General features: G+C 38.8%; 1 protein-coding gene across 1 annotated transcript; it reads right to left on the bottom strand.

Annotated features, from left to right (window-relative positions):
* Positions 1–6096: 6096 nt before the first annotated feature.
* LOC111581789 (glycerol-3-phosphate dehydrogenase 1-like protein) lies at positions 6097–15215 on the bottom strand. Its single transcript, XM_023290129.3, has 8 exons — positions 14782–15215; positions 14059–14236; positions 12762–12902; positions 12426–12564; positions 12225–12337; positions 11546–11779; positions 8605–8711; positions 6097–6692 (listed from the first exon to the last, which is right to left on the bottom strand). Exons 1-8 carry the CDS (start codon positions 14979–14981, stop codon positions 6596–6598), a joined length of 1209 nt encoding a protein of 402 aa, XP_023145897.2. The 5' UTR covers positions 14982–15215; the 3' UTR covers positions 6097–6595.
* Positions 15216–16326: the final 1111 nt, after the last annotated feature.

Below are 16326 nucleotides of genomic sequence, written 5' to 3'. Positions count from 1 at the left end.
CAAGCTTTAACAAGAGGTTCTTGCAAACATTATTAAAAATCTGTCTTTGTAATTTGACAAATTTTGAGGACCCTTTGAAAGTACATTTAGGTTTTCCTAGCTTAAGAAAGACATTGTCTTTAACCCATTGGGAAAATGATACAGGAGGAAATAGCTTCCATATCAAAAGGTTCTTACATCTTGCAAGTGATCGTCTACTATTGTGAGATAGTAGTGAAAGCTATGACCACATAGTTTTTATTCTCTAGGAGGTTCCCTTGACATTAAACCAGAGGGCACAAACTAGGTCAAGGGGAAATTGGATTCCAAATATCTCAATGGAAGCTTTAAAAATACTTATCCAGAAGATGGAGGGATTCAGCACAATCACAGCATGTGCAGTAAGGCTGCTGGCTGGCCTCTATATCGAGGGCTTGATGGCCTAATGTTCAGATAAATCTTTGACAACCTAGCATTAGTTAAATGATCTGTGTGTACTGCTTTCAGTTGTATTAAGCCATTTTTAGTAGAAGTAGATGATGTGCGTACAAGTGTAAGACAGAGTCTTCATCTGTTAAAACTACTCTAAGATCAGGCCCTTTTTCCACAGAGGACGGATTAATATAGTTATTAAGTTCATGAAGCTGGGATATCAGTCCATTACTGTCTGAACTCAATTCAAGGATATGCAAGAGCTTATCTGAATTAGGTGTCTTTTATAATAAAGCTCCTCATGTGTGGAAAGAAATGGTCCTTAAGTTAATTCTAAATTTGGGACAACTGAAAGAAAGATGCAAATATGTCCTCTGTCTAGAGACTGTGAATGTCTTTAATCCCTTTAGACCTTAAGGTAAAAACAGAGAGGGCACGTTTTCACATTATATGATGAATTTGGTACTATAGCATGTAAATATGACTTCATACGAGTGTTGTGCTTAGCAAGCTACCTCCGACTACTGAAGTTACACAACTACAAGCTAAAAAACAAAACAAACAAAAAAAAAAACAAAACACAGTATCCACGAGCCACAAAATCTTCGCTACTAAGATGTATTGAGTGGACTCATACCCTGTTAACACAAGTATACCCTGGGCTAGGATGTCTTGTAAGATACTGTAAAGTTTTACTTATATAGCAAAATAGACTGGGAATATAGACATACTCAAAAGTTCAAACAGCTACTAAAAGAACAGATGTGATTATGTCCGTAAGACAGATTTAGTGAAATAAACACCTATTTCATTATCAGTAGGTCGTTTCCCAGACATGTTATGCTGCTTTCTCACTCAACCACAATGCTTCCCTTCGGATCACGAGCAGCAATTGCGGTTAAGACCAGAGCGATCATAAAGCAGTCAACTCAGCGGCATGCTGCAATACTTACAGCTCCTTCGGTGTACCTGCACCAACTGCCCCCCATCAGTGGGATGTACTGAATGTACTTTACTGCAAACATCCGTAATTGAAACACCAGACAGTCCCAGAGGCCTACATCCAACAGTACAAGACAGAAGTAATTCAGATTTTTGCTTTTGACATGAAATTCTTTTGAATTTATGCTGATAAAACACCATGCAGGATTGAACTCATAACAAATTGGCCTCCTTTACAAAATGCTACAAGACACATTGAATCTGATTTGGCAGAGGCAGCCGGTTCAAGTCTCCCCTGTGAACATTTGCTGTGAGGAGCAGGAAGTGGCTTTGTGAATAGCCCATGCTACACTGACATGTTGGGATGCCACTTCAGTGTTTGTTCTGTCCTCGCTAAGTGTTGTCCCCATGAACGTTTACTCAGCTATACAGACAGCTAAACACTCTCCTAATCAAACTCCAAGCAACAGGCCATGTGTTGAGTTGGGTAGTTTAATCAGGATAAAGTGTGAAACTACAAACAAAACTAGAGATAAACAAAACATTGCATCAGTATAACGCATATAAACAGACCACGTGTTCACAAAACACCAAAATGTTATTTCTTAACTTAATGAATCTGCAAACAAACATCTCCTACAAACATACTGATTAAGAGGCATACACAATCAAAAGCATCACAAAGAACATGGCCTATAAATGAAATCAACCGATATCTTAGATGAACTATTTGCAAATGACATTTCAAATTAATAATAATACACGCATGTTGCTTTCATAATAAGAAACAAACAGAACTTACAGATGATGCCGTTTTCAAACTGTGAAGGTGTGGATGATAACAGATGCAAAACAGGTGTGACTGCCACTGACTGGCTTTCAAAGGCAAGGAAGATTAGAAGGAAGTGACCTCCTCAGTCCTTCCTCAGGTAACAAAAATGAATGAATATACAAAACAACCACTAGGGCGCAATAACAACAAACAGAACAGATCTGACTCCACCACAGTGTCATTTGCAGCTGCACTGGGAACCTGGTAATGTCCCCTTCCACATCAACAGCCCCAGAAAACATCTTCATGTGCATGTAAGCATGGACCCGAGAGAGACGAGCACAGTACATACGGTACAAATTTCAACTTCCACAAATCAGACAGAGCTGTTAAGCTTGCGCTGAAGTCAGCTTGTCTAAGTCCACAGGAGATCAACCTGAGGAGATTTAGATGAATGGGGATTCAAGTAAAATAGGAAAAAAGACATTATACAGCTTTGTCTGTGTCAGCTCTTTGTCTGGTCAGACTGTAGTGATCAATTGTGGTTACTCTCCTGGTGCTTTTTGTAGCCTCATGTAAAGCCTGATGGCATTTCATATTTAATCAAAGGGCCTTTTTGAAGGAGCAAACAAGGCTGGGGCTCCTGCCAAGTCTTTACTGTAAAAATTGAATTAATCTCATTGGATTATTGTCAGTAATTTCCCGATGTGGATCACATTTATTCATCTCGTCCATTCTCTGGCTCTCTTGAAGGATCGATGGCTGAGAGGGAGCGAGGAGTGGACCCTATCTTCTGGCTGTCTCATGCAATTTTTTTCCACTCTCCCTGAGGTAAGAGGATGAGAGTCAAACAAACCTACACAAACAGGCCTTGTGTTTTCGCTCCTGTGTTTGTATGCAGTGCCACAGCCGTGCTTCCTGCCAAGTTCTCCTCCTCTTCCCCCCGGATTGCACAAGCAAAAGACAAATCGAAGCAACCGCAGGCACCGCTGCCTCCACCTCCACCCCCTTTTCTCCCCTCCCTCACACACCCTCCTGCTTCTATTTTCCCCTCTTCAGAGTTTTGTGGCAAACACAAAAGAGGAGTCTGGGTGCGCGTCCCCATGAACGTGCCCAGATTAGGCCGAGGCGATGATGAAGACGGCCGGGCAGAGGTGAAGGATGAGGATGAGGATTTGAGAAGAGGAGTAGGAGTGGTTGTTATTTCACGGACAAGACTCTGTGCCCTTTGCCATTGAGCCAGCGCCAGCTGGGACGAGGAGTGGCATCCTTTGCGTTTTCTGTTCTGGTTTTCTCTCCACCGCTTATGCTTTCAATGAGAGCATTGTATGAACTGGAGGAAGGATATGAGGTCCCATTTGGCTGTCATTGACATGTAAAAAGAGTGTGGCGGTGACAGCTGACGAGATCAGTGGCCTGTAATTAGCTGAGGATGTAGGATAGGCTCACCCCACCGTGTTAAACACACACTCACATATATAAAAAAAAAAGTGGGTAAAATTCATGCACAGTATAAACATAATAACGAAGGTTTGCTTGCCTCTGGGTAATATTGTGAGTTATCTATTAGCCTACGTGTGAGGTTTCACAAAGCTTCTATGGGTGCCATAAATCTAAAAGCGTGAACCATGTGGTCTGGCCTGGAGTGGCGCAGATTTTTTTTTTAAAATTTAAAGGCCTGGAGTGCTCAGGGGAGAAGTTTTGATCTACATTCATCCATGGGAGACACAGGTGTGATAAGCCAACTGTGAGTAACAGCCCATTCTCGCTACACCTCATAAATCAGATCTGTGCTGAAGAGTATCTTAAAATGTTTTTGAGTAGATATCACACAGATATAGAGATTATATATAGAGAGATAGCATAGCTTTTTTAAAATTTAGTAGCGAAACACATTTGTAGTAAGACTTTTGCTATAATGGTCGGGTATGTGCAGGGTTTAGAAATATAGATTTAACACTGTTTGAACTATTCCCATTATGCCTGTTATACGCTGAAGGAATATAAAGCAAATTCATTTTATGATTCTATCTGCTTGATGAACGTAAGTCTGGTATTCCCTCATCTTTAAGCTCTGTTTTGGTCTCCACCACCTTCTGAATCGAGAGTAATCTAATTGCACTGAGCTTTTTTTTTTGTGTCCCAGAGATTACTGCATCCACGTTATCAGAAAAGAGATGAAGATAATTTTGTCTTGTGTTGCTCCAAAATTTAAACATTACAACATTCTTTCCTGTTATTCTGGATAATCCACTGTCTTTTTATGAGGACTGCTTATCATCCCTTTGTAATTTAACTTGAGCATGCGACTCCCACTAAAACCACAAATTGCGGTCTTCACATTTCACCTTTCACACAAGATAAACAAAAGATATACAGTGTGTTTATCAGCCAGCTTTAGAGGTGCTGAAAGTTTACATTTCTTCACTTTGGACAGAAGCTGACCTCAGTCTACTTGATGGACAGACTTTTGTTTGGATGCTTCACATCAAGGTGAAAACAGACTTTAAATATGTAGGATTTAGTGATGATCAGATGTTCTTCTCCACTGTGGCCCACTTCATGATTAACATTTTTTGGTGCAGCTTAAAAGACAACTTATATATGAGGCTATGAGGCAGAAAAGTACATGTAAATCACAAACAATACTGACCTCAATCCATGTTGTTATGCGGTTATCCTCTGCTGTCCAATGGGCCTCTTACTTTCCGGACATGTGTATGTGTGTGTGTGCAACAGACAAGTTACCGTGGTGATTAAGCTCCTCTTTCAAGCTTGGGTCTCATCTGAAGGTGGGCCTTTGCTTTGAAACAGAGACTCTGGGCTTGTGTCAAACCACCAGGGTTTCAGGGTTCACTCAAAAAACCCACCGATGACAGTTGCTGTTCGGGGATGAGAAGAGCTGTCCATCTCACTGCACAGGACATCCACCTGCGTTACCCAGCCTTCCCATGGGAACCTGTAGAAGCTCCTCCTGACCCATTGTGCCTCCTCTATAACCTTGACTGAGCTTTCCAATAAACCCTTTTGATGTTGATGATAGAGTTGAAGAGAGGGCAGGTATTGCAGGTTAGAATGGTTTAAAATGGCTCTAAGCTGATTTAGGATCAAGCCATTTGACTCACAACATGTAGAGAAATGTTCAAAAGATGTAAATTGCATTCAACTGTTGAAAAATATCAGAATGCCAAGAATAATCCCATAGGCTTTGGTGCTGCATTGACTTGACGGGGCCCAATCCTCAGTTGACATCCCAGCCCGGGCCCGGATCTTTCTGTGTGGAGTCTGAATGTTCTCCCTGTGCATGTGTTTTCCAATGCACATCAAGGAAATAAACACGTGTATACCAAAAATATTTGTAATTACAACAATTTCTGGGAGAAATGGTGTATTTTCTGGAGAAATTCCAGGGATGTCAATAATATCGGCCATGACTTTACAGTACAGTGATGCACTTTACTTTGTATATTTTAAGGATGCAAGTACAGAAAAACTAAGTAGATTCATTTGTCAGATACAGACAAAAAAAATGTGATGGGAGACAGATGGAGACAGACATTTGTTAAGAGTATCAAAGGTTTCATCAGTCTGACTTGCAACATGGTTGAGATGGAGGGACAAGGACACTGTTTGTTCTTTAATCCGCTTTCTCATACTGAGTTACTGCGGCCCTCGTGGGAATCAGTTTCAGCCGTCAGACTGACTGTGGGATCCAACACACAACTCAATCACACAGGAGTGAATATTGGCTTCTCAGAGCCAGTTCCCATTTCAGCGAACTGTGCAAGACGGGTGTAAGGCAGGTTACAGAACGGAACCAGCAAAAGTCCCACCAAAACACTCTTATGGGATTGGTGTGCCCCCTTGTGACAGAATATTAAAGTTCATATTTACAAAATGCCAGTGTGACAAAGCCTTCTTGACTGATTCTGTTTCTCAGTTTCTCAGACATAAAAAAAAAAACCCAACTGTTTTCCATTTCTAATTAATTGATTTATTGAAAAAACAAACAAAAAAACCCCAACTCCACATAAAAAAAGATTTTTTTGTCGTAATTTTGGGATTACAAACACACATCATATCGTGAAATGTAAGTCAACAAAAATGAGGACACTTTTGGCAGGATTAAAAACGGAGTGGTCAGCCTTGGAAGATATCTTAACTCTTATAACTGATCGGAAAGATTTGTTCTGCAGCTTATTAAATGCCATTTTCTATTCATAATGTTCCCAAGAGCCTTGAATATCATAGAACATTTAACAAAATAAAAGACAAATTGGTAAAAATTCTTTCAAAGCTTAGACAACAGAGTGCAGCTTCCATTATGAAATGTCAGAAATACAAGCTAATCCTAAGTAAGTGTCCTGGGTTGTATTAGTTTTGCTGTATTGTGCGTTTCTCTCAGACAAATCTCTTTTACCCTCTAGTGGTAGTAAATTGGTACTGAAGGCGAGGCAGTGTTAGCACACTTTACATATGCTCTGGGTGGTTCTGCAGACAGGTGATGAACTCTTTCACTTCTTTGCCCTCAAAGCAGATCTGGTAGACTGCTGCAAACAAAGGAAACCTGGAAAGAGAAGTAGATAGACTCAGTTTTTAAAGGATGTTTATTAGGGGACACTGCAAATTAACTGTCCACAGATCAGGGACAGAGAGGTCAACTTAAGTGGCTCAGCAGTGGCACAAATAGCTTTTTGACCGTACTGGGCACCCGCATAGGTGTTTTCACTTCTAATTACACCTCTGCTCATGCTGCAGATGGACCAATGCTGGCAATTATATGTCACCATGCTTCACATAGCGACGAGAACAAACAAAGCGAAAGTTGTCCCGTTGTAAAAAACATTATGGCTTTCCATAATTTATTGTCCAAGACAGGAAATACTAAAAATCCCCTGCAGTAATAAATGTTTGATCAGGCATTGTGTGTGTAAACTATGGCTGTGTACATTGTACTTTCCGTATTATTATAAACATCAGTAACACCAACAATTTTTCGTAGTTACATTTTTTCTGGAGGCTGCTGTTCGTACCAAAAGTTGAACAAAACTGTGAAGCCCTGATTTGATGCTCTATGCCAAATTAAATCTATCATGTTTGTTGGTCAACAAATCCTTGTTATACTAAAATGTAAATCAGCAAACTTATTTTTCCCATAGTTTTCCTCCCAGTCTTTGTATGTACAAAAAGAAAAGAGCCGAATTCATGTATGGATTACTTGTCATTTGATTCAACTTAACCCTATGAATCCCTCATTACTCTGCTAAGGAACGCAGCAGAGTTATTTGACGATCAGCATTGGTTTGTCTGTTTGTCTCTCTGAGTATTTCTCAAAAAGGGACTAACAGATTTGGATGAAATTTTCAGGGAAGGTCAGAAATGACACAAGAACCAAGTGATTAGATTTTGGCAGTGATGCACCTTAAAGTCCAAATCTGTTAGTCTGTTTTTTTGAGTAATGTGGTGAACGGACAAACAAACCAATGCCAATTGTCACATAACTCTGTCACGTTCCTTGGCGGAGTTATAACTTATACTTCAAACCACTTAGGGGTCATTTTTACCTACCACAGCAAACCACAGTACAGTGTTGCCCTTAACCCTCAAGCCACACCTGGTTGCTTAACAACACCTATTGTTTTGATGTCTTTTGAGAAGCATGCTGCCATATCAGCAGCTAGCGCTGGCTAGATTCCATAAAACAGATAGAGAGCTGAGGAGACGGGGCTGAGGTAAAAGACAAGTATTTATCGCAGGTTTAAATGAATGTTGAACCTGGCACAGGTGGGGCAGAGTGGCTGACTGAACGTTGAAGAACCAGTGTGGTGACTGTTTTTTCAGAGGTAATGTAAAACTGCAGCTGGGACAAACAGTAAATCTCAGAGTGTGATCTGGAGAGATGTGTATGGCAAAGCTGTGTCTTGATCATGATTTGATGTAGGTGGATCTGCTATAAACCTGACATGTCTGTCTCTTATAATGTAGGCTACTTGATCAATTCTAAATGTTGACTTATGAACCAGCCTACAGCAATACTAAAATAATGCAGAGTGCTCTGTTTCTGTTAACTTTGTTGTTTTTCTACATTATCTAAATTGTTTAAATGCGTTCATTATTTTGCTGTTCATGCGTTAGAGCCTCAGCTTATTTCTAGATTTTAAAATTCCCATTTTGATTTGCGATGACAGAGCCTTAAGCAATCATAGAGTTAAAAAAAAACAAAAATTTTGAAATCATTATTTTGTCAAGTGCTACTCAATAACTGCTTCATGAAATCACATGTTCTGTGGTTGCTAAAAAAATGGCTCACTTGTCAGTTCTAGTTTGCATTGGAATGTTTGTGGTTCTTTTTTTGCAACTATTAATAACTAAACACTTCGTAACTGTAGACATGTTAAAACGAAACCTAAAAATGCATGTCGTGTTGAAAAATTTGAAGTCTAAATTTGAAAGCAACTGTATTAAAACTGGGGACTCACTCGTTGACCATGCCCTTCTTTTGTAGAATCTTGTAGACTTCTGCTGAGGTCTGTGGACCCTGAAGCTTCTGGCCGTTGAGCATTTCTGCCTCCAGCTCAGCAATGGACTGGGGAAGGAGGAGTTAAGCTTAGTAACATGTTTAATATACCATAGTATACACAGCCTGCAACACAACTGAGTAGTCTAGAAGAAAATGATCTAGACTAGTCAGGGTGTAGAAAATCACTGATGCCCATGAAGCGCCTTGTGATTCTAATGTTAACATTGGAGTCTAATGTTAACAATAAAAGTCAAATTATAATGACCATTATATCCTGTATAGCAATCAAACAAGACAACTTCCAAAGTTGGTCAATACTTTCTATAGGCACTGTAATGGTTGCATTGAAGTTAAGTCACAGGTTTGTGTAAATTAAAATGACTCACAAGGTGAGTCATGAGTTTAGCAACTTCTTTCCTCAGTCAGGGAGTTTCATCGCTGTGTCGAGGGGGAGGGCAGTTCTTTTTAAGATTTTACATTAAGTTGTAGAATAACAGAGTTGTAGTCTTTAATATCTTAACTGCCTTTTACATTTGTTCACTTAAGCACACTTCTTGTGTACATATATTTATATTCAATATATATTTTTAAAAAAAGGGGGACATCTTATCCCAGTTTATTCTACCTCTGTTATCTCACTCCAAACGTTCTAAATCTTTAAATTTCTGTCTTAGCTCCTTGTTGCATGGTATGAGATTTGGTAATCCCGTTATGCATTTATTCAACCTTTACCTATCTAGGAGAGTTCATTGAGAAATAAATGACAAGGTATGCTAACAGAGAAGATTTTACAGGTGACTGATCTGACAGATCGGTCATGCCAGTCACCTGATAAAACACACGTCATCAACGTGTCAGATGATGTTTCTGAGGAAATATGCAGACTGCAGTCAAAACATGTCAGCAAGGTAAAAACCATCCTTACTAGTTTGTCGTTTAAAAAAAAAAAAAAGCTGATCTTTATCAATGTACCCATGCATTGTTGTAAAAGAGACACAGGCAGAAAAAGTATTCAAAACATTCGCCTTTCAGTCAAATATGTTGTATGAGTGCTGCACTACTTTGTCTTTCAGTGAATGCTATATCTTGCACCTGATGTAAACATAAGAAGGGACGTATAAAACTACCTCTATGTACACCAAAAATTGCTTATCGAGTGAACTAGGGCTGAAACTATTCCTCGGGTAATTTGACTAATTCCATTACTAAAATGCTTTGAGGCAAAATTCTCTGCCTTGAGGCTTTATAAACTAGACCCCAGGTCACTAACAGCCGTCCGGATCATGACTTCATCCTATACGGACCCGGACCAATAATCAATAAAGTATAAGGGAATTTTAAATTTGATGGGACAATTCTATTTTAACTGGCACAGCTTTTCTAGTGTTTATGGCATTTAGCAGATCTGAGGTTGAACTACAAAGACAGTTTAACATAGTCAGGCTTTCTCTGTGTAAATCAGCTTGACAAAAACTAAAACCTCAGTCAGAGTTAACAGGTATGAGGTGGTTATTACTGTCTTTGTCAATTCAGACTTTCCGCTTCAAATTTGTCGAAACAAAAATAGGACATTTAACGCATCATTTGACTCGTTTTCTGCACAATAGGAATGCTGGTAGAAAAGTGTTAAACATGTGTAATGTATTTATTGTATCAATGCAGCTGATTATTTCTAATTGACAGCGACCCAATGAACCTATAAACTTTATATATTCAAACATGATATTGTATTGAAGTGCATGTAGGTCTGACACTGTCTAATAATGCAAGAAATCACTTTAACTTGTGGCCAACACACTGATCTCGCTTTGCTCTGGGGGGTCAGGCATATGGGTTCTGTAAAGCGTCTCGAGACAATTTGACTGTAATTGGCGCTATATAAATAAAATTGAATTGAATTGAATAGTGCAGCCTTCAGGACACATACAGACCAACTGCATGTGAGTTAAGCCATGACCATGATTCAGACTAAATATCGTTCCAGGTTCACCAATGAGCTCCTCCACACGTGCATGAGAATGACCCTGACACCATTTAGGCCTAGATTTAAAATCCTGGCAGGACGAGCTACAGCTGAGTTCTCTCACTAAGCAACAGAACGTAGAGGAGTGAGATATAAGAGGAAAAGAAAGACAATTAAGATTTGTTGAGATTTATATATTGTAAAGTTGGTTGAGACTGTTCAGTCAAGATGTGACAGTTAAAGAAAAAGAGAAAAAGCTGCAGCTAAACTTTATTTTTCACAAGAATCTTATTTTAAGATGCATTTTTTCAAAAGCTATTTTAGTTTCTCTTATTTTTAAATGCAGCCCTTCTTTTGCTTAATGCGAGAAGAACATTATACATATGTACCGCCTTATATATCTGTATACTTAAATGTTAAGCAACAACAAATACTGTCAAAATGTTTTTGAATCATACTGATTGTTTTTTACTTAACAAGCAGACCTTGATACAGTCATTAAGTTACCATCAGGATAAATCACACTAACTCAAGTTAGACGTTATGATGTTCCGGACCTTTTCTTTAATAAATTTTCTCAGACTGTACCTCTTTGAATTTTAGTTGAATACCCCTGTACTATACTATAAATGTACAGCACAGCATGGATGCCCACCTGTATTCAGCCTGGACAGTTATTTCTATTATACAGTGAGCTCACTTCCACTTTTGATGCTGTCACGCGCAGGCGAAGGAGGGAATCCAATTACTCGATTAATCACCAGAATGATTGGTAGAATACTCGATGATTAGAATATTCGATTGCTGCAGCCCTAAAGTGAACCCACCAGAACATTTAACAGTTTACCATGTACGTGTTTATGTGTCTTTTGTTTCCGTTAGTTGTCGTCTGCTAGTTAACTTCTACAGAACACTGTCTATTCTTATTTCTTCTCACCTTGGACGTTCTGGCAAAAGCCTCAGCCACTTTACGGTTTCGCCCTCCGTAGCAGGTGGTGATGAGGTCGGCCACGCCGCAGCTTTCCAGGAATGTGGTGGAGTTCACTTGGCCTTTGCAGAACAGCCTGGCAAAGGCGATCATTTCCATCAGACCCAGCCTGATCACCGCTGCTTTAGTGTTGTCGCCACAACCAAGTCCATCACAGAAGCCAGCACCCACTGCCACAATATTCTAGCAACAGAAGGGACAGAATATATAGAGAGAAGATTATATACACTACCCTTCAAAAGTTTGGGGTCACTTAGAAATGTCCCTATTTTTGAAAGAAAAGCAGTGCTTTTCAAAGAAGGTCACATTAAATGAATCAGAAATACAGTCTAGACATTGTTAATGTGGTAATGGTATATCTTCATACAGGTACAGAGGCCCATTTCCAGTAACCATCACTCCTGTGTTCTAATGGTACATTGTGTTAGCTAATTGTGTTGAAAGGATAATTGATGATTAGAAAACCCTTGTGTAATTATGTTAGCACATGAAAAAAAGTGTGAGTTTTCATGGAAAACATCAAATTGCCTGGGTGACCCCAAACTTTTGAACAGTAGAGTTTATCGGGACACATCTGTATCAAAGCAACATAAGAACGTAAATATTCAATATATGCACTTTTGTTTACCTTTAAGGCTCCACACAGCTCTACTGTATCACTTTCTTGGACAACATTGATGCGAAAGTTGGGAGTCTGCAGCAGCTCTTTGAAGATAACGCCATTTGCCTCATTTTTTGCTCCTGTATTGAATGCAGTTTATCAAAAATGAAAGTAACCAAACAACACCAGTAAATGTGCATGTGCATTCTTAAGATAAACACGTCTAACCAATGGTGGTTTCGCAGAACTTCTCATCCGCCACCTCACTGGCGATGTTTGCTCCCATCAGGACGCTGACCTCAATCTCTAGCTTTTCTCGGATGATGTCTGAGATGAGCGTCAGTCCCTCTGGTCCCTCATCGATGCCCTGGAAGACAACAATCAATGAGTGTTTGTGCTATATTTAAATCCATAACTTGTAGTCTGGATAGGCAGTGTGCATTTTTTCTGTATTGCATAACTAAAACATCCCATGATATAATGATGTGGCTGCAGAAAAATAAGAAGCAAAGTCAGCTGACAGTTTCCTCTTTTTACTGTGCTGAAACTGTCACAGGATCTTACTTTGATGAGTGATATCCCGATGGTTCCCTCTGTGATGTGAGGTTTCATCTGATCACAGAGTTTGCTGATGAACTGGTGTGGGATCACAAAGATGAGGATCTTTGCTCCCTTCATAGCATCTGTGATGTCTGGAACAGCCACCTAATGAGACATTAACAACAAAGTTAGTCCTGACACAGAATTAGATCATAGCGGGCCAATATGTGGAACACGATACATGTCTACAGCATAAATATTAGAGCCTGTCCAATACACAGAGATGTCGGTATTTCCGGATATGTTGTCCAATATACACTGATACTATTGGTTCCGGGTTTTGTAGAACAAAGAAACAGAAAAAGATGCTAATGCAGATGTAAAAATGGTGCTAACACATAATTGGTCCAGCAGAGCAGCTCTGACTTAATAGCTGACAATACTTTCAAAACTGTCTGCAGCACATGTAGCAGAGCAAATATCACAGCCAAGCAGATGGTTGCACAGAGTCAAGCAGCATCTTCACAGTAAGTTGCTGACCAGGTAAGGTAAACAATGACCCCACCATTTCCCTTTCCCATGTAACTCTAACATATTATATGATGCATGTAAAACATAGATTCTATATGAAAAGTCAGTTTAAAAACAAAGATTTATTTTTAAACTGTGATCACTCCAAAACACAAACTAAAGCCCAACTGCAGCTTTTTGGAAGCTAACTTACATGTGCGAATCCACGAGGACTTCACAATCACGTGGCACAGCGTCACTGTAACTATGACAAGAAGTCAACACTACATCAGCTGCCTGCTGGCGATCACATGATTGCGATCCTACGACAAATCTACCGCTACAGACTTATCGGGACTTATCCGTCGGAAATGATGCAACGACTGAGCAGCCTTGGCGGATTACTGCACTCTCTGAGTGCTTTTCCCGTAAACAAATGCTTGGTATATTACAATTAAATCAAAATAAATGAATAAATATTTTGATCTTTAATGCTCAAGAGTAGTGTTTTTCTTTTGCAGGCTAGCATCTACTGTACTGTGTAATGTGAAAACTGCCTCTCACACTAGTCATTCTTTTTGATTGCTAGGTAAATCAGACTTTTTACAACTGAGAAAATTTCTAAGAGGTCGAAGGAATCTCTTATCCAGTTATGCAGCAAAGGCAGATAAAGTAGAAGGCACACCAGACATGTGGGTCAAAGTTAAGTTTTTCTTATCTATGTAATTTCTTACTGTACAATTTTTCAAGATTGTAGCGGTGAATTGCATAACACCAGGAAACAAGACTGGCCTTAAATCTCAGCACCTACCACATTCTTGGGCAGCTTGTGGCCTGGTAGATACTTGACGTTCTCGTGCTCTGTATTGATGATCTCTGTTAGCTTCCTCCCATTGATCATTTCTTCGTAAACCCACATGTTCACCATTGGGTCGAAGCGGTTGGATGCTTTGACATTGTGCCCGATGATTTTGGCAATTGAGGAACCCCTGGAGGGAGCAAGGATGTGGAGGATTTCAATATGAAAAACACAGGAGCCATGCAGAACAGTTTGAAAACCAAGCATTTCATCTCACAATGGGCATACATAAAGAAAACCAATTGCAGATAGTGGCTTTTCAGGAAATATCACTCAGAAGCAGAACTCATAGAAACATAGGTACTCTGTAAATAAAAGCCTGTGACCTTGGTAACACCGGAAATTAGTCTTTATGACTCATGAGATGCACAAGTGAGACAATTCAGACTTCCTTTCCAATCTAAGATGGAAAAACGAGCCTGTTCATGTTGTAGCTTGTTCTTCAGGGTGCTGTGTGAGAACATGGGCAATTCTCAAAAACACAGCAAACCATATCAACAGCAGCTGTACGGTTCCCTTTTGACATGTAATAAGTAAAATAAAAACAAGGCGTATTATTATTAAATTGTGAGTGCAATAGGTTAACATTTGCTAGCGTACTGATTCTGCGTTCAGTTTAGCAACAATGAAGAAAAATAGAGCGACTGTGTTTCAAAAAGGCAGATGGAAAGTTACCAGTTTCCAGATCCCACGATGCAGACTTTCTTGCCGGGCATTTTGAAAACGCTAAATCCTCTCTGTGCTACCGAGGAGCCTGTTGTTCTTCTCTGGTTGATAATAACTTCCTTACACGCCCTGTAAATTGCTCGTACAGCCTCAGCCCGCCCCTGCACCGCCGCGGTTCCACCTCTTGCTTTTGCTAACGTGAAAATCATTCATAAATGGCGACGGACGAGCACTGGAACACATTTCTAATACTGTGACATTTTCGTACGTATTATGGTTTAGAATCCACGACCGAGCTTCCTGTCTATGGCCGAATAGACGCTGGGAATGTAAAAAGGAAGAAAGAACCCCTAAATTATGCAGTGTTAAGGATATAGCGGTCGTTAATTGACCTATAGAATATTGCCTGGAAGCGTATTGGGACCCCGCCAGCCACGTTGCCTTCTTCACCAACCTTGTGAAGCTAAACAGGATTATTTAGCGACCCTCTCATCCGGTTCTTTGATTTTCAAAACAAGCTCCCAATGAACGTTGTAATAATTATTAACCAAGTTATATACCACAAGTTTATAATTATATCATAATTAACTTTATTTGTGTTCTTTTTCTGTGGGAATATTGCCAGCAGTATTAAATGACAGGTAAAAAAAAAATCCTTAAAAAACAATTATGCTTTTTTTAAAAAAAAGGGAAGAAAGGAAATAAGCACATGCATGTAAAAAGCACGAGATTTGTTTTCAGTAGAGGTTTTAAATGTTTTATGATTTTAAAATGTAAATGATTTTGAGTAAAAAAAATAAAAATAAAATTCTGCCACATTATTGCCAGTAGCCTACAATGACACAGTTAAAAAAAAAAGAATAATTTAAATACAAAATCGTTTTGTAGTGAAAATATAAAATAATTAAATAAAGATAATATTGACAATAATAAGATAATAATAAGACACACGTTTGCTCATTTACATTTATTATATTATTCAATGACAGTAATCCACAATAATGCAATTTAAAAAAAAACCTTTAACGTATTTTCGGAATGAAATGCATAAATTATTAAATAAACTACTTACCAAATGTCGAAAATATGTGACAAAGGAGGAGAAAAACATATATGTTAAAAAAAAATTGCAAAATACACTACCAGTCAAAAGTTTGGACACATCTTCTCATTCAATGCTTTTTATTTGTATTATTTTCTACACAATTTTATAAAATCTTTTAAAGTAAATTATTTTGAACTCGTTTACCATAATTGCAAAATATGTGAAAAAAACAAGAAGCGAAAACCAAGTGCGTGATAAAAATAAATAAAATAAATCAGAGAAGTCAAAAACGTTTTGAAGAGAAATTGATTGCATTTGCTTAATAAACGTACGTAAAATACCTTAATGTCAAAATATTTTTAAAAATAAGCAAAAGGCAAATATATGTATTTTAAACATTAACAAATTTTTACCTATTTAGCGTTTGCTCTCTATTCGTTTTATGACGTAATGGAAGTCTTCTTATTTTCCAACACGGAAACTCGCTTTGCTAAGCGAGTCACGTGACT

The sequence above is a fragment of the Amphiprion ocellaris genome, chromosome 24 (genome assembly GCF_022539595.1).
Source record: "Amphiprion ocellaris isolate individual 3 ecotype Okinawa chromosome 24, ASM2253959v1, whole genome shotgun sequence".
Lineage (NCBI taxonomy): Eukaryota > Metazoa > Chordata > Actinopteri > Pomacentridae > Amphiprion > Amphiprion ocellaris.
The sequence above is the reverse complement of the archived record's forward strand: the minus strand, read 5'-3'. Positions and strand labels throughout refer to the sequence as shown.